Here is an 18,422-nt window from a genome sequence, read left to right as displayed (position 1 = left end):
CGCTAATTAATAACAGTATGCTAAAGCTAATCAGTTAAATATACACTAATCTAACAGTCTAATTTGCTGGCAGTATCCAAAAAGTTAGTTAACTGTTAGCTAACTAAAGAAATTAGTATTTCAAATGTGTAGTACATGTAGTATATGTTTTTTTGTATGAAAAAATAAACATGGCAGCATCCAGGTTAGGTACTTCTGGGCTGCATTTGGCAGCTGAGGAACTACCATTGAGATTAATGGAAATCCAAAACAATGCTGTCTCCAGGTACATTAGACCCTTATGCATGCTTGTTAGCTTTCACAAAATATTGTTTATAATTGTGATATGAACATTTTTATTGTGTTCAGTTGTTGTTTATTTGTCAATGAAATATAAACTAGATCACTTTCTCTACCATCCTAGTTTGGGAACCAAGTTCATGCAGTTTGCATACACAATAAAAAACAATGAATGTTTTATTTCACTTCTCACCATTTAGCCAGTGGTCCTGGTAAGCTTCAGTGCGGATATAGTGTTGATTGCTGCTATGCACAGATGTGCGAAAAATGGCGGCATTCGTTCCCATGAAGTCTACGGACGTCCCAGCGTACAGGTCCCCATCTAAGGTGAGTATATACACAAAATCACATTAGACTTAGAATGACAAATGATTTTCTATGATACATAGCTCATTTTTAATGATTCTACCCTCTGACTCCAGATCCTTAGTCAAAATACTCTGTTTTACAGCAGCTTGTGTGAAAAGGAAATTTCGATTATTCCAGAGGCATCATTAAATGGTCAAAAAGGTCTCCAGTTGCAGTAATAGCCTTTAATTAGGTAGCATATGGTTTATGCATTATGACCATCTGGGTCATAAAAAATCTAAATATATTATACATTTTTGCAGCTGGGTTTCTTTTCCTGACCACACTGTAACAGCAACTGGGCAATTTTTTTTAACCTTTTTTTTGTTGTTGTTGAATTACTGCCTATTACCGTAAGTGTCCATTGGAGACAAATATGGGTGACAAATCTGTTTACTTGGGAACTTCCAAATTGCCCCGTGCAAACTAACATCTGGTCCGGAGCTATACAGATTAATTCATCAGTGACTCACATGGGAGTACGTCTAACAAATGCACAATTTTGTGCATTTTTCCTTTTACCGCCTGCAAAGGGCTGATGGGTTGTTTTTGAGGACAATGTGTTTAGGGTGTAGGGTCAGGAAACTCACCTGTCAGATGGGCGGTAAATGTCTCATGCGGACTGAAGGGACATTTTCCTCTCCCGGATTCTCCAACATGGCTGAGAAGCCGGAAAGTTGGTTTCTAGGACACAGAGACAAGACTGTCACTTTGTTTGCACCATTACCCTCAGTATTAGTTCAGCTATGATGGTCAATAAGCCTCTGTTGGGTCCAAGTCGGTGCTCATATGTACAAGATAACAAGCTTAAAATGTGTTTACTGCATTTCACACTGGTTAAAGGCCTAAAAAGATTGACTGCTCACCTCAAGATTGTGTCCCAGGTCAATGTAGGTGCATTGTGGGTGGAACGCGCCGGTTCCACATACGTAGACATGAGTTTTATTGAAGGGTTGTAGGAGTCTCACGTAATTGGCACAGTCCATCTGAGAGATACATGTGGTATGTGATTAAAAGCCTGATTTTAAAGAGTATTTGTAAGGATAGGTGGATGTGAAGCAGTTTAAATCACACAGTAATGCACCTACTGATTTTTTGCCTGTTATTGCCTGGGGGAATTATGTTAAAACTTCAGACTTGCCCTCCCTTAAGACTTTTCAACTTGAAATATTCCCCCCATAGAGCTATAAATATGATTTTTTCCCCCCAGCTTTTATTCTTATCTTGGTCTGTGAGATCACTTTATTAAAAAGGCATCTATGGGTCCTTGAATGCTTTTTTCTCCATTTGTGCCCTTTTAAAGTTGTAGCGTCTTACCGATAGATTCTTTCCTGCATATTTGCAGCGTTCGATGTGTTCCTGTCCAGCTGGCCAGTGAATCTATAAATAAAAGAGATAAAAGAGAGTTTCCCCAAGGAATTCTTTAACGATAAAAGAGAGTTTTTCCAAAGAACAGAAAATAATGCATAACGAAACAACACATTATAGTTGTAAGTTGGGCTGTTTGTAAAGCAGAGAAATGCTTAAACACTCAACAATATATTAATATACTGTATTTAAATGTACTATAAACAGTTTAATAATACCATAAGTTTGAATAATTGTTTCATATTTAAAGGAAAAAATATATTATTAAATCCGGGGCCCAGTAATAATTATTACTAAAATGTCATATACCCCTTTTTTTATTTTTTTTTATTGTGCATCACATTAATGTTTTTGTAAAAAATGTGAGGAACAAGTATTGAGTTGATTAACTCTCCTTGGCGCAATACCATCATCACTCAACAATCTGCATGCCTCTCAAACTGTAATGATTTCCATGTGGAAATAATGTGCAGGTATTGACCTAATCATTAGCCGGCAATCAGCACACTGTACATAATGATATAATTGGAAGATCGAGAACCTGCCGTGCTTTAGTTCTTATGAAGATCACGTATGAATGACTGTGCCATGACCTTACATTTAACCTCACAATTTCTTACAGGCATCTTTTGGTATTTCACTATTATAAAAGACAGAATCAATTAATATTGAACCAAATGTAATTTTTATTTAGATGTGATTATGTGTAGTGGAGAATTTAGGCCTGAAGTATGTAAATGTAGATGTAGATATGAATGCCTTGTCAACACATTGCAAGCACTTTACTTAAGCCCCGTACTCAAGGGGGCGATAGAGATACCTTCAAATATCTGTGTTATTAAACTGGACATGCTAGTTGACCTGAAAACTGTAGAAAAAGTTCATATATACTATAGCCTGCATCAGTGTTTGACATTTCAATGCATATTTCGGTTGACGAAATCGGTTGGCGTACATACTAGCGTTTGTGTTCAGTTAAACTTGTGTCAATTGCCTCAGAAAATAATTTCAATTTGTCCCTCCGTTTGTAAAAACTAACAAAAAGTGTGTTTACAATAGTTAACTATAATAGTTGAGTTCAAAGATTGGATATAAATATAAATAGAAAGGCCCGTTCACACCAAGGACTATAATGATAACGATAAAGATAGTTATAAATCATTCTAAATATAAACGAATAGCAGAGTCCACACCACAACTATAACGATAACTTCACAGAGAAGCGATATCGTTGGAATCATTTTTAGAATGATTTTTTTCAGCTGATGAACGATAAAAAACATTGACAGCCAATCAGAATCCATCCTGTTTTAAAGAGCATGAGCATTTAAAGCGGCAGACGACAAAACTGCAGCGCACGCTATATATTATATAGTTTTTTATGTATAAAGAACATTTATTCGTGGTTATGTGAACGTTAGAGGAATATTCCATTTTATCGTTTTGAAAACGTCATGAGAACGTTATATCTGAATGTTCGCTCAACGTTTAAAACACGATTAACAACGTTTTCTTCTCAACATTACGAGATATAATATAATGTTACAAGAACGTCTCATTATTTTAAGAATGTTTTGTCCTAACATTTACAAAACCTTGGGAACATTCCATATTAGCTGGGAATATACTAATGAAACAAACATACAATAATAACAGTTAAAAGCCTTGCTTTTCGGTGTTGCTAGCAAGTTTTTAAATTTTACACTGAAAAAAATTATTGTTGGTTTAACTTAAAAAAGTAAGTAACCTGGTTGCCTTAAAGTTAATTGAAATAAAACATTTATACAATGTTAATACAACAAAGGAGATTGGTTTAGTCAACAAAACTCAAAATATTATGTTATCTGAACCCCATGAATTATCTAAGTTGACCTGACAAAAGAAAAAAAAGTTTTTTTACAGTGTATTTGTATATTTATTCACAATACACATTGTTTCAAAGAAAACAATGTGTATTGTGAAACATTGTTTCAAAGAAAGATTTTCTTTACAGAAAATGTTGATGTTAATGCTTAGAATATCATACTATCTTTATGCCTTATAGTCACATTTAGAGCTGTGCGATAATATACTTTACATTTTGTGATGATATGAACAATCAAGCAGTTGTAATTTGCTATATAGTATACATTGCTTTATGCAAATATATTGTATTTACAATATCCAACTTTATATATAGAGCAGTGCGATAAAATAGTTTACATTTTGTTGAGTTTGCAATTGTAAATATACTAGTAAATGCATTTTCATACACTTTTACTGAGGGACGAGTCATTTTCTGTGCATGAGGTGGAGCAGTTTTAGACGGAATCCTGTAACTTCATAAGATTCATGTGAACAGTAATGCATTGTAATCACGCTCTGTTTTCACTTTCGTGACCCTTATCCTCTCGGCCTATAAATGACATCACGCGCTGTCAGATTGAGGTATTTGCGTGCGCTGACCTTGCGTGTCGGTTGTGTGAGGCTGTCAGAGTTCAGCATGTAGATGTGGTCTCGGCCTCCGACCAGCAGCCATCCGCGGTCCTCATCCAGCAGTAAGGCCTGGTACGCTCCCGCCTCACCACCGTCCCAGAACACCGCAGAGCCGTTCCTCGACCTCAGTTCTGACAGACAACAAAAAAAAAGTTTGTTTAGTTGTTCTGAACTCCCAAATGTTCTAGTACCACGTGACTTTAACTAGAATATCGAAAGCTACACACTTAAAAATAATGATTTTTTCACAGCGATACCATAGAATAACCATTTTTGGTTCCCCAAAGAACCTTTCAGTGAACAGTTCTTAAAAGAACCAGTTTTTCCTTAATGTGAAGAACTTTCAAAATCTAAGAACCTTGTTCCACTTTAAAGAACCTTTTTGTGGAATGGAAAGATTCCATGTTAAAGTTTTTCATGGAACCATCAATGCCAATAAAGAACCTTTATTTTGTATATCAGTGTATGACTCATTTTAGAAGGATTGTGTTGCAGTTTGAAACTTGTTAGATTGACGTCATTGTGAAGTGATTCTGATCTTTGATGGATATGTCAAATAAATATGCCAATCATATGCAGAAATGGTTTCTGGCATGCTCACATTTCAGGTTACAAGTATCAATATTCCCCTACAGTGACATTCACACATAATTATACATGATGCATTCTCAAACAGACACATTCAGACACGTCCACATCTCTGCAAACCCCCCTCGCTGGTGCTTAAGCAGGGAAAAACAACCCTTCCAATTAAAGCCAATTAACCCTGAACACGTTCCTTGACAGCTGCACTCCTGCTACCCACAATTCCAGTGGGACGAGGGGCCTACATATGTGGCATAAGTGTGCATAATTACACGTCGACAAGCAGCTTGAGTTAGCAGAACGTCCAGCTTTTGGAGGTGCCGGGCATTAGAGGAGGATTGTGGTAATAAACATTGACAGGTGTTTTCTTAGCCGCACACCCTGCCGATGAAAGGGAGTTGAGATGTTGCACAGGAAATAGCTCAAGGTCTAGAGACTGCATTCTTTACTTGGTCCAGTCACACCAAGGTGAAGGTTAAATGGTGCATCTGGATGTTGCTTTCCTGTTTTTTCTTTTCTGAGATAAATAGGCCCTTTCACAAAGTCTTGGTTTTGTTTTTAGGCTATACTAGAATAGGTTTTCATGCTTCAATGTTCAAAAACACAATATTTTTCACATATTTGACATTGTTGCGGCACCTCTCTTCCCAGTCTGTCAGTAACGCTCTGGGTTAAGTTGGACGTAGAGACCATTGGTAGCAATGGTTCTACAATACTTAGGCCTATGATGCATTTGGGAAACTCAGCTCTGTTTAGTTGCTGTCTCTATAAAGCCCCTCCTTCTGAAAAGCACAATGTGCTCTGATTGGTTGGCTGACCAGTGTGTTGTGATTAGTCAAGCGCTTCAGGTGTGTTTTGGAAATGTCAAACGCCTTACCATAACCGTGAGTTTCAGCACACTACTAACTAACTCAACCAGGCCTTGCACCTATTTTTGCGTATGAGTTGGGCGGGAATTATTTAAATGAGGAATATTGTGACATGTTTTTTCCCAGATAGACGCTTCAATAGAGGCGTTTCAAGGAGTTCAGAAACAGTGCGCACTGATATAGAGAAAAACTTTGTGTTTTGTAACTTTGCAGACCTTTTTCATGCTCAAACAGCAACATTACTCATTAAAGAAAGTTGAACACCTTAAAAAGCATAATAGGTCCACTTTAAATAGTGTGATATAAACTATTTTAAATCTACCTCCAGCTAAATTTGTAGGCAGCCAACATCATTGACAAATAAAGCAAGTAGAAAATGGATTAATAAGTACAATTACAAATACAGTAACCACTCTTTTAATGCCAAATCAATTCCAAATGAATGCAATATTATTATATTGTTTAAATTTAAACATTAATATATTAACAAATTATTTTTTATTTTAAAGAAAACAATTAAGAAACGGGAATATCAAAAGAAACATTTGTTTTAAAAATAAAACATGACCATGATTTTAATCATCTTGTTTAAATTAGCATTGCCTAATACTTCATATATAACTCACACTATATTTTTATTCAAAAAAATCAAACATGTTCTGTTGTTATTAAAGTTATGGTTATGAAAACAATATACTTCATATGAAATGTCCTCGTTTAGACAAATTGTGTGTGTGTGTTAACTGACATGAAGAGGCCATGATAAAGTTCCACCTGTGTGAGGAAATTCCACTGCTTGCTAATGAGGTTGTAACATTTATAAAATATAAAGCCTATTTCTGTGAAAAAAGTTGCCATGCTGCCTTTAAAAAAGAAACATATCCAGTAACATGATCCATTAAAACACGTAAAGTTAATTACTGAATCGCCCACATATGTAATGCAAATGAATGCAATTAGGATCTGTGATTAATGCAAGCCAAATGTCTTTCTGGATTATATTTCACATCTCTTCCTGCTTCAGTTTTCTTTTTTAGTTTTCATACTTCATGAAAGCAGCACATTGCATGACTCACCATTAAAGGAATTCTTAGATGACACAAGGTGATTTCTCACTGACAAGTAAAATAAATCTCATAATTGGGGCATGTTGATGCTATTCATCATGAAACCCATTTAGCACGAAGGCCAACACACAAGTCACAGCACCTGCAGGAATCCTTTCCACTGCGGCTTCCAGCGCTCGGTTAGAGTGTTTCCGGAAGGAATCTGTTCTTTGGGGAATTTGGCTCATTTCATATGGAGAGTTCACATTTAGGTGACTCTTACTGGTCTCTTGATTAAATTTTTTCACTCTCAATACAAAAAAATCTAAAAGGATGTTTTCAAACTTGACTCCTTTTAAAAGAACCAAACTTAGACCAAATTTAAGTGAATCAAAAAGTGATTATTTTTCAGTTCTCGTTGCATTCACACTGTTCCTGGCCTTAAAAGTAGAGTCAGATCTCATTTCGATCTGGTTCGGTGTTGAACAGCTCTCCGCTTTCTTGTTTTTCTATTTCTTTTTTAAAACTTGGAACATTACAATATTATACTGTACTACTATACAAATATATATTTCTTTCTTTTGTAATTATTCTGTATTTCTTTAGTTATTGTCACGGTTTTGGTCCACAAAGATGATGAAGAAAGGCGAATGCGATCCAAATGCAATATAACTTTAATAAACTTAAAGAAAATCGAACACTCCATATATATGTATTTATTTATTCTCCTTTATCAGAAATTTGTGGGAATTGTTCCTGATCCAGCGCATGACACACGAGCAACACATACTAGACTCTCAATAGCCATGATCTCATACAAAGGCTGTTTCTTTTGTCGACAATAAAATAAAGATGTCTAGTAAGATTGCGTAATGCAAACTGTGAACGCTCTAAATGAACTCAGACCCTGTAGCGAACAAAACATCACAGGAGAGGAACAGATGAGCTTCTAGCGTTTTGGATTTAACTGAATGAGGGGCGTATTAGAAAACTATGTAATCTACACGCCTTGTTGGTATTAAATGTTTTGGTCGATCGGATCACAAGTGGACGACGCTAAATAGCTGTAAACGGGGTCTAAAACGTTTTGAGCTTGTCCACTTTCGACCACTTCCAGAGGTAGTTGGAAACACATTAGACCGGATTGCGTTCGTAGTGTAAACTCTCATGTGGTCGAATGTGTTCAAACAGCCACAAAAGACGCCTACTCTCCGCCAACTGATGTTTAGTGTGTAAACATTATGGGAACAGCACTAGCAAGACCGATTTCAACTTTGCTGGCTTAAGACCCAAGTTTGGTTTGAAGACAAAAACATACCAAGCACAATGTTCTCTCTCCATTTCTGATTTCTAACATGCACTAAGGGTGTTTTCACTCTGGCAGTTTAGTTCAGAGCAGGGCACGGTATGCATGAAAAATTGGAAATAATGTGAAAGCGGTCATTCGGACTCCTGATCGCAAAGGGGAACTGAACCCGAGACTACCTGTACCGGTTGCACTCGAACTGTGCCGCGATTCGAGTGAATGAGAAAGCAACCTGCGCAAGCATTTTAGCCGATTGCGATGTTTTTTCTCAAAAGATTTTGTTTGCAAGCAGCAGAAAGCCTCCGTCATCCGACACACATACAGTAAACCCAAGTGTCGTTTACTCAGCTGAGCATAATAGCGCCAAAAAAACACACAATATATTGACCACGTTCTGTTATTGTTGTATGTTACGTTACTATCATGCGCCGTGCATGTTTGTGATGACGTAAGATGAATGCTAATGCACTAGGGTTCAATTTGAAATATTTGAAACTGAATATGAATATTTACGCATTTGGTCAGTAGGAGGAGAGTAGATGGTCTTTTGTGGCTGTTTGAACACATTCGACCATGAGAGTTTACACTACAAAAGCAATCCGGTCTATTGTGTTTCAGTCTACCTCTGAAAGTGGTTGAAAGTGGACAAGCTCAAAACGTTTTAGACCCCGTTTACACCTGTATTTAGCGTCGCCCACTTGTGATCCGATCGACCAAAACATTTAATACCAACAAGGAGTGAGTAGTTTACATAGTTTTCTAATACGCCCAGGGCTGGAAATGGGGGGGACGGACGCGGGGGGACGGAGTGTGGGGAGTGAATTTCGAGGGGGGACGGTGTTCCAGTTGAAAGGGGAAAAAAATGGTTATATATAGGCTATATATATAGTTTTTTTTTTTTTTGTGGAAATTGTAACGATTACTATATTTTATCTACAATATAATAGCTACATAAACGTAGCACAATATATGATAATAAAAACTTAGAGGGATATTGATATTTATCAATGGCATTCTGTAAAATTGGCTGCGCTATGTCGTCTTTTGTTATTGGCCAATGCCTGCAGACTGCAGCCAATGGAAATGCTTCTCTATCAGTGCGCGTCTTTCTTACTACTCACAGAACTTCAAAACAGACCGCTTGAGGTAAATAAATAATCTTGGATGATGAACTGTAATATTGTTCGAAAAAATGAATAGAAACCGTTACTTTAACAGATGTCATAACAGAAACTTTCGTATGGGTAAGCTGTATTAACGTAGCTGAAATGATCCAGTCTAAAATAATAAAAAAATGGCCATCTTAAACCGGTTGTTTTGTTCGAAAAGAGCTTTTCGGATTTCGAAACCGAATTTCCGTTACACGTATCGAGTGAAAAAAAAAAAACAGTAACAGATCCAGAAACGCACACTGTAGGCTAATCCAGAAATACATGCGTGAGCATCATGTTTATTTATATTTTACGGACGCAGATGCAAAAAACACAACGTTTTGTTTTTATTATTTGCAATAGCCGACCCCAGGGGGTTCAATGAAACATAAAATAAATAATTAAATAAAGGTTTTTAAACATCTGAAAGGTCAACTAAAGCCAGATGACCTCTATTTTTTTTTCTTTTTCAAAATAGAGTCCACCCAGTGAATTTTGCCCATTTCCACCACTGAATACGCGGATTCAGTTAAATCCAAAATGCTAGAAGCTCATCTGTTCCTCTCCTGTGATGTTTTGTTCGCTACAGGGTCTGAGTTCATTTAGAGCGTTCACAGTTTGCATTACGCAATCTTACTAGACATCTTTATTTTATTGTCGACCAAAGAAACAGCCTTTGTATGAGATCATGGCTATTGAGAGTCTAGCATGTGTTGCTCGTGTGTCATGCGCTGGATCAGGAACAATTCCCACATATTCCTGATAAATGAGAAAGAAATCCCCCTTTCCCACCCACTTCCTAAACACACAACTTCTCATTACTAGTCTTAAAAACAAGCATGGCCACAAAAAACTCCATTCCTTATATCTCTTTCAAAGACACATCTGGTTGAGACTCCACCCTGTCCACTGGGTCCAGTTATCAGCTGGATGGACAGACTTTTCCAGGCTGTTAAGATGCTGTGCCAGTGTACAGGTTCACATCAAGTCTTATGAATGCATGAAAGAGTTTTGCAGGTCTAGCCAGAATCTGTTAGGAAATGGTTTGCTTTAATGTGTCCCAATCATAAAACACCCAAGCACTGACCCAAGTCAATGACGTTTGCTTATAGTATGATGGTTTGGAACAGTTAGTAAATCATATCTGAACATGTGACTGGAAACAATGACGTTGTGCTAGCAACTAAACTAGCATGCTAATTGACTGATCTGTGATTGATGAAATGATTAGGGATAAAAGACGTTCAGGCTTGAGATCTTCAACACAGAGCGGCTCTGATCAAGACTGACATGCACATCTGGTCGACATGATACAGCTGGAATCATGAGATCTTCTGAACGATCCATTCATGCTGAAAGTCATTTTGCACTCGCAGTAATACAATGTATTTTATTATTACTTGATGTTGAGTGTTTAATGAGTTGCTGAGTTGTTTATTTTCAAGATATTTAGCCATTGATTCCGGGCATTTTACTTCAACCACTCAAGTGGACATCAACTGTTTAAAGTTGTGCATTATATTGTTTGTTTTATCCATTAATGTGTTTAGCTTTCTGTCAATCATTTCGGATATTTATTTGATTGTTCAGAACATCATGTCATTGCAACAAACTGTTTAGACAATGTCAGAAAAAAAGGTTTAAAATCTTTTTTAAGAAAAGACATGTTTTTTCTTCTTCAACAAAAGGCTAGTGAACTTTAAGAGCTTAAAATTCAGAAAAAAGCTGCTTGTTTAAAAGTTTACACACACACACACACACATATATATAGTATACATTATATTGTTATATATTTAGTATATAAGTTTTACTTACTTTTATAAAATATATTTGCCTTTTTTTCCACCCTCACTGTAATCATTTTTTTTTGCTGCCTTAATTTTTTTAAGTACAATCAACTTGGATGTTTAGGTCGTTTCAACTTAAATTTACATTTAATTTTAACTGATGTTAAAAAAAATTAGTTGAATCTTGCATAACATAAAAACATTGAAAATTGCTTAACTTATGAGCTAAAGCAATGTAAAAACACCTTGTCATAACTCATTGATCATATATTGTTGTACAGTGCTGTTAATAATATTGAGGACGTTTAGAAAAAAACTGTTTTTTGTGCTTTTTGTTACAAATAAATTAATTCATACAATTCGTCATCTTTAAAAAAGCAACAACATCAGAATTGATAACAGGTTTGCAAATGTAGCCTAAATTAAGCTGTCACTTAGCAGCAGTGCCATTATAGTATTATTTAAATGATTATAGTATTTATTCAGATTTTAAATTAGCATTTTCATATTTAAATTTTATTTTGTTTTAGTAATTTATCATTCTTTAGCACTAAATTTGTCATTTCAATTTTTTTAATGCTTCATCTTTAGTACTCAACTTTTGTTGTTTAACTTTTTCATCTATTTTTTCTTATTTTATTTTACTCTTATTTCAATTACCAATCAATAATCATTTTAGTCAACAATAACAACACTGCTTGCCAGCGACTAACTAGTTAACTAGGACAAAATATTGAATTGTAGGTATAGATATATATTACTTGGATGACAGGGATGCTCAAGGTTAATGAATACAGTCAATACTACAATTGTGTAAAAAACTGGACTGATTTTTTTTTTTATTGTCTTCCTGTCATGCTGTACAAAGGGTCTAAATTATGTACTTTTCTGGGCGCCAGATTTTTATTTGTTATTTTATTGTAGGGTTGCACAAAAAATATGGAACATAGCTACATGTTTTTGGTTTTAAAATAATTGCTGAATTTCCAGTCAAGAATGGGAAGACCTCTGAAGTGGGACTGATATTTAATGTGGTTTGCGTTATGTGGAGCTTAAAAAAAAGTAATGGGCAACCAATTTGTCCACTGTCAGATACTGTTCGGTCTTTCAGTACATCAGCTATCTGACATTGATGCACCTTTTGTTCAGCCTCAGTTAAGTGTTTCAAAGGCCAAGTTGCCGAAACCTTAAAGATTTAAGGGGTCAAAGGTGATGTCTTGATTACCGTTCCTCTTTACGTACTGAAACTTGTGGATTAGGCTTGGAAATGCAATTAGCCCACCCAGAATTCTATTCCACTTTGAGCTCTTCGACAAAGTATCTTTACGAATCCAATATCAATAAAAGCGAAATCCTGATAATCAAGTCCAGAGTTGTTTTGCTTCTTGTACGTTGGAATGGGGTGCTGGCGAGTTCACAGTCTCAAGAGATCACAAAACTCAAGCGCTCTGTCTTGTATCCGACGCAAGACAATTGCGAACATTTGCTTTTAATCCATGGGCACATCAAACAGAAAGGATCGCTGGGACTCTGCCAAACACCTGTAACAAACTTTTCAAAGCAGCCACTTCTGAGAAATTAGGAAGTGTGTCTCTAATTGAAGACAGAAACTCAAGAACTTTAAAGGAACGGTTCACCCAAACATATAATCTATCATTATTTCATTACTGTCATTATTTATATCATAACAACATTTTGCAACAATATGCATTTATTATATTATTTTCAAAACATTAATAAAACATTTTTACAGTGTGGTTCAATCGGAATGTACTTTCATGGCTTTTTTTTTTTTTAACTTGACAGTCCGAGCCACTTTGATTTGTCATATGAAATAACCTGTGAGTACATAATGACAGAATTGTCATTTTTAAGTGAACTGTCCCTTTAAGAAAGACCGGCATTGCTTGCGTGAATGCTTTTAATCAGACTATTCAATTTCTCCATGGGTATGAGCGTTTGAAACAGAGCTCTCATTATAGTAGATGGCTGATTAGCCGGAGGAGGGACTCTATTGACAGATTCTGTCACTCCTCAAGCAGCAGGGAGTCCGTTTCCCTCGTTATCTCGGATTTCATCAAGTGCTGCTGGCTTTTGATTGGGTGTAAAGCTTGAGTGATGGGAAAATCACAGGAATGCCAAGGGTCAGAAGCTCATTGGAAAGGCAAAAGTCTCTGTAAGGGGAAGATCAAGAGAACATCTCCATGCCATTGCATCTGCGTCCGACCACTTGAATAAGCAAACTGTTCAAAATCAGAGTAAAAACCCAACATGGACCTGAACATGTAGATCTTTTCCATCTGCTAAAGCAAGGGATGCGTGTCTATGCAAAACAACATCAATCTGTCGGAGAATCACGCAAGCTAACTTCTGTTGGCCTACTGTACGGTTATCCATGCCAAATTTTTCAGGTAGTCACCCTGAAGTGAGAGTGACGTATTAAAAGCTAATAAACTTTACTCAGTTTCCTCTCTGAGGCCCTATATATCCTAAGTGGTGAGGAAAACATAGCTGCTTATTTATTCCTTTTGCTGTTTTGGCTTTCAACGATTGTTTTGATCGCCGTTGGCACATCTGTAATGACTCAAGACCCAAGAATTGTTCCACATAAACTAAATAAAGCTTGACCAGGGAGTAAAAATGAAAACTTAATGAACTAAACATTGTGTATACACTTTAATGTTACAACACCTAGTGAGCTCCCTAACTAGGAAGCAATTTAAGGTGGCCTGAAGCATTATGCTTTTGGTATTCAAAGAAGTTCAAATTCAAAGGCAGCACTGCACAAATTCATTGTAATGAAGGCAATCCCAGAATGCAATGCAACAAGGTCAGTGAAAAATGTAATCCAAGATGGCGGATGAGTCAAGCGACAAGTCAGTACTGAAAAGCATTTATAAAAAAAGTTAAAATGCTCTGTTATTTGTGTGCGTTACATATTTTTTTTTATACTTGTTAGCTTAGCAACATGCTACCATTAAACTCTTGGAATCAATTGGGATTGTACGAGTGTTTCAAATCAGTAACTTCGAAGCATTTAGCATCTAGCGCCATGAGATAAGTCAGTTAGAAATATATTTTTATTAAATTTTAACAGCCTTTGATAAAAAAAGGCTGATTAAACACTTTATTTAATTTTACAACGTTAGGTTTTTATGTTTAACATTGTTAGCTTAGCGACATGCTAACATCAAACTGAACTGAGTCGAATTCTATTTGAACTCCACACAGATTTACTGCGTATCAAGTGTGTTTCAAATAAGAAACTTGTGAGTAACATTTCAGTTAGGATGCCATTAGCGCCTAGCGTCACAACAACGTTTTAAACACATCTCAAGATTCCTGCATTCTGTTGCATTTTGTTGCGCTACATTTTCGTTGTTTTGGAACGCCATAACACACACGAATGGCCCCTTAGAAGGCAACTGTCTACGTAGGCAGTAGGTTTGAGAGCAGTGCTTCAGAGACTGAACTGTCCTTGACCTGTAACACATTCTGAACGCTTTGCACAGAACATCTGGCATCTGAAGCTGGCTTCACTACAGTTTGGACCAGACGTACCTTTTACTCCACAAATCAGAATTTCACACACCAACCATATCATGCAGATCGTAATCTTTACGCTTTTATAGAACAAGCTACAATGCAAACATTTTCTCAAACATTCAACTTATGTGTAGGTATAGAAGATTTGTTTGTGCACTAAGTGCAGTGAAATTTGATTTGTAGAGAGTAAAGCATAGGCAGAAATGGATTTCGGGACATTAAGATGAGTTTCTTGAGTTTGTGGAGAGTACAAGTTAAGATAATGCAACAGAATACATAGCTTGCCTAGCAAGATATTTAGAGATAAGAGGTTCGATTAAGAGGAGAAAGGAAACAGTTTGATTGAGATTTTAAGAAGGTCAGGAAAGCATTATGAACTTTAAGTGACCCGTCTGTAAAACTGCAGTCAACAGTTCTGCTAAAAAGAACATTAAGAGTCAGTTTCCTAGATAAAGATCAGGTTTTGACTGAAAACTCAATTACTGATGAAAATCAATACTACAAGACTAGACTTTCAACCGTTATTATAAACCACCGATAAAAGTGTAATACCATTAGAATCACTGGAGATTTGATTATCGTAGTTTTCTGAAGTCTTTAGGGCAATCAAAACGTTTATCTTAAGAACGAAACTGGATTGAATGAATCTGGTTTGGATTTGTCAAAACGACTTGCAATAAAACAGAACTGGCAAGACAAAGGCTGCGGGGCGAGCGCCTAATGATAACTAATAAAACATTAACAGTTCCCCCAAGAGCTGTATAAAATCTCTCTCCTGACAATTCTGTATTTTAAGAGACAGTAATGATGATGAATTTATTTTTATTTTGCCACAGTTGTGAGAGCCAAAGTGACCACACAAATATAGTAAACCTGTCCAAAAAGTCCTTGGACAATCCCCGAAGCCTGAAATGATTATGATATAAGCAATAGAAGTCAATGGGAATTCACAAGTGTATGTGTGCTATAACTGTGAGAATGACGGCGATGTTTGTTTTGTCTTTATATCAGGTGGCTGACCTACATCCTCTTCTGTTTATCAATGCCTGGATGCATCGAAGTCTCATCGTTTTCCAACTGTTTGTTTAGGACGAAGACAAGAAACATTCAAGGTGTGAATGTTCTTCTTGTCATTATGTTTCCTCCTGTATAAACAGGTCTGGAGAAAATTGGCGTCAGGCCTCTAGTGTGCACTGTTGATCTGTTCCTAAGGCAAACAGCACTACTTCTGAAGAGAAATTACATTTAAGTAGTGTATAAATCAAGGCATGCTTGAACTTTTAATATACTTTTAGGAAAATAGTCTTGAATTAAATTCAAAATCTTTTTGTGGCTTTTATTTTGACTTTACAGAGTCTTCAACAAAAAACTCAAAAAGTCAACTAAGAGCCAATATTTCCTCTCTAAATAAGAAATCTCATCAGTCATTGAAAAATATACAGTTGCATTTGCTGCGATTCATGAAACTGACACTCGCTCTGAGAGTGGGAGAAGTGTTAACATCAATATACCACCTCATTTATCTCCCACATTCATCCATTTCCCTGTCTTTTCCCATTTGTCTTTTTTCAAACTGTCCAGAAAAGCTTTTTGTGGTGATGGAAGACATAGACTGACTCCATTTAAACTGACTTCTTTTTTTTCCTGTGGGTCAGTGACAGCTAGTCATTCGAATGACCCACAAGCGCCGGCTGTAAGTTGTGTTCTGGGTCACCCGCATTAGCAGAAGCAGTGTAAAAGACTGAATGGGAAACCAAAGGCATCTTGTTCATTTATCAGCTTTAGGTTTACATTCAAATGGCAAATAATGGATGTCTTTGCAGGAATTGGTTTAAAAAACCTTTTTCATGGAGTAAAGTCACTGTCTTGGGACTTTAAAGAGGTTTTCGTTTCGCCAGACTCAGTTATTTAGTTTCATTAAAGTCTGTGCAATTGTTTGTCCCTGTTTATTAGGTCTTTCTAAAAAGCCTTTAAACTGACTGATGCACTTTAAACCAGCAAACGAGAACAAATTTGTAACTAAACACCATTATTGTATGTTTCAAACAGACCAGAGCAAGCCATTAACTGCCTATAAATACAGACCTTCTGTCAGCTTTTACTAACTTTGTTAGTATTTAATTCCCTCCATGTAAACATTGTGATATACGACACAGATGTCCCAGAGTTAAACCATATCTATCTATCTATCTATCTATCTATCTATCTATCTATCTATCTATCTATCTATCTATCTATCTATCTATCTATCTATCTATCTATCTATCTATCTATATACCAGATTATATATATATATCACATTTCTCAGTGGATTTGAGGGCATCCTCATGTCTTTGTCTTAGGAAACACTGTACTATGTAAGTCTGGTCTGTAAAATATCCCACAGATGGTGATTAATCTTCCAAGGCGGGTTTAGATGCTAATTTTTCATTTGTGTCCTTACATTTGTTTTTACAGGCTTTGTGAGACTTTGCAGCAAAGATTAGGAGGTTGTTGTACTTCCTCAAACTCACTGTTGGTGCCAAACCTCAGATCGGTGAACTTTTGCAAACTTTGTGTCAACCACAGTCAGCTAAGCACTGTGAAATAACATTAGATTCAACAAGAATCTCAAGATTAAGAATCTAAGACCAAGGAATAGTGAGTCTGCTGGAATCATGTGACAGCTTTGTGTGAGGAACACAACAAAACTTAATTTGTTATTCATGTGATTGTTACATGAAGATTCTTTTTCTCTATAGCTGTATAAAGATTACATTTTTTTTGTGTGTGTGTGTGTGTTCCACAGAAAATGTTTAAAAAAATGTTTAAAATGATATGAGGGTGAGAAAAATATGTCAGATTTTAAATTTTTGGGGTAAACTATTCCTTCAAAGCTAAAATGCAATAGGACCTAAGCTATAGCCTTGAGGTACACCATTTATCAGATGCCTGTAAAGTTGGTCTAGATGACACGAGGGTGAGTAAATAACATAATTTTCTTTTGTTTTCTAATAAGAGTAAAATGTGTTGTCTACAGAATGATAAACAATGACTTCCAATTCATTGTGTGTTGAAGAACCCTGAAGGAAAACATAAACTAAGAATAATGGTCTTCTGATGACCAGCACATCCCACTGGAGGTTTCTGTGGTTGTGACCTACATGTTTTTGAGTTCGCTGCCTATTTAGGAAGAGCGTGGACTAAATTCCTCTCTCTAGGGGGAGAGTGTGCCTCTACAGACGTCCAGCGCTGATGAGAGGTCTCCGCTGCTTTACATTCGGCCCAGGAGTTGTTTTCTTCATCACGCTCTGAACGATGTCATCTCCCTAAAGGGCCACGGGGTGCATGTTTAATTGCTTCAATCCTGGGCTGGAGGTGTTGAAAGTGCGCTCGCAAACACACATGGACACGCACATGGACGTATTTGCTTAAGTGCAGTTTGTGGGAGATAATCAAGTCAAGTGAGGCAACCCAAGTCCTGTCAATGACCTGAACCAAACCGAAGCCCCTGCTGCTTCGCTCAAGACACACTATCATTATCTATCATCGTTCTGCAACTTAAACTGCTTTAGATGAGAGTGGAATGGCTTTGGCATTGATAAATTGCCACAAGGTTGCTGTGTTCTGGTCTGAGAAAGTATGATTAGAAAAATTCAGCAGATTGACCATGATGTTTAGGG

General features: G+C 36.5%; 1 protein-coding gene across 3 annotated transcripts in view; it reads right to left on the bottom strand.

The window, feature by feature from the left end:
* The window catches only part of LOC307169361 (semaphorin-3D), a 58,828-nt gene that overhangs the window by 9,493 nt on the left and 30,913 nt on the right, over positions 1-18,422 (bottom strand). For all 3 annotated transcript variants that reach the window (XM_079889964.1, XM_079889965.1, XM_079889966.1), the window contains 5 exons: positions 4,441-4,601; positions 1,945-2,007; positions 1,494-1,613; positions 1,218-1,311; positions 473-601 (listed from right to left, as the gene is read on the bottom strand). In XM_079889964.1, coding sequence (XP_079746090.1) covers positions 473-601; positions 1,218-1,311; positions 1,494-1,613; positions 1,945-2,007; positions 4,441-4,601 — 567 coding nt within the window. The remainder of the gene's footprint in view (positions 1-472; positions 602-1,217; positions 1,312-1,493; positions 1,614-1,944; positions 2,008-4,440; positions 4,602-18,422) is intronic.

Source organism: Squalius cephalus (assembly GCF_949319135.1).
Source record: "Squalius cephalus genome assembly, chromosome: 13".
NCBI classification, from domain to species: domain Eukaryota; kingdom Metazoa; phylum Chordata; class Actinopteri; order Cypriniformes; family Leuciscidae; genus Squalius; species Squalius cephalus.
Note: the sequence above shows the minus strand (reverse complement) of the source record. Positions and strands in the feature narration are given on the sequence as shown.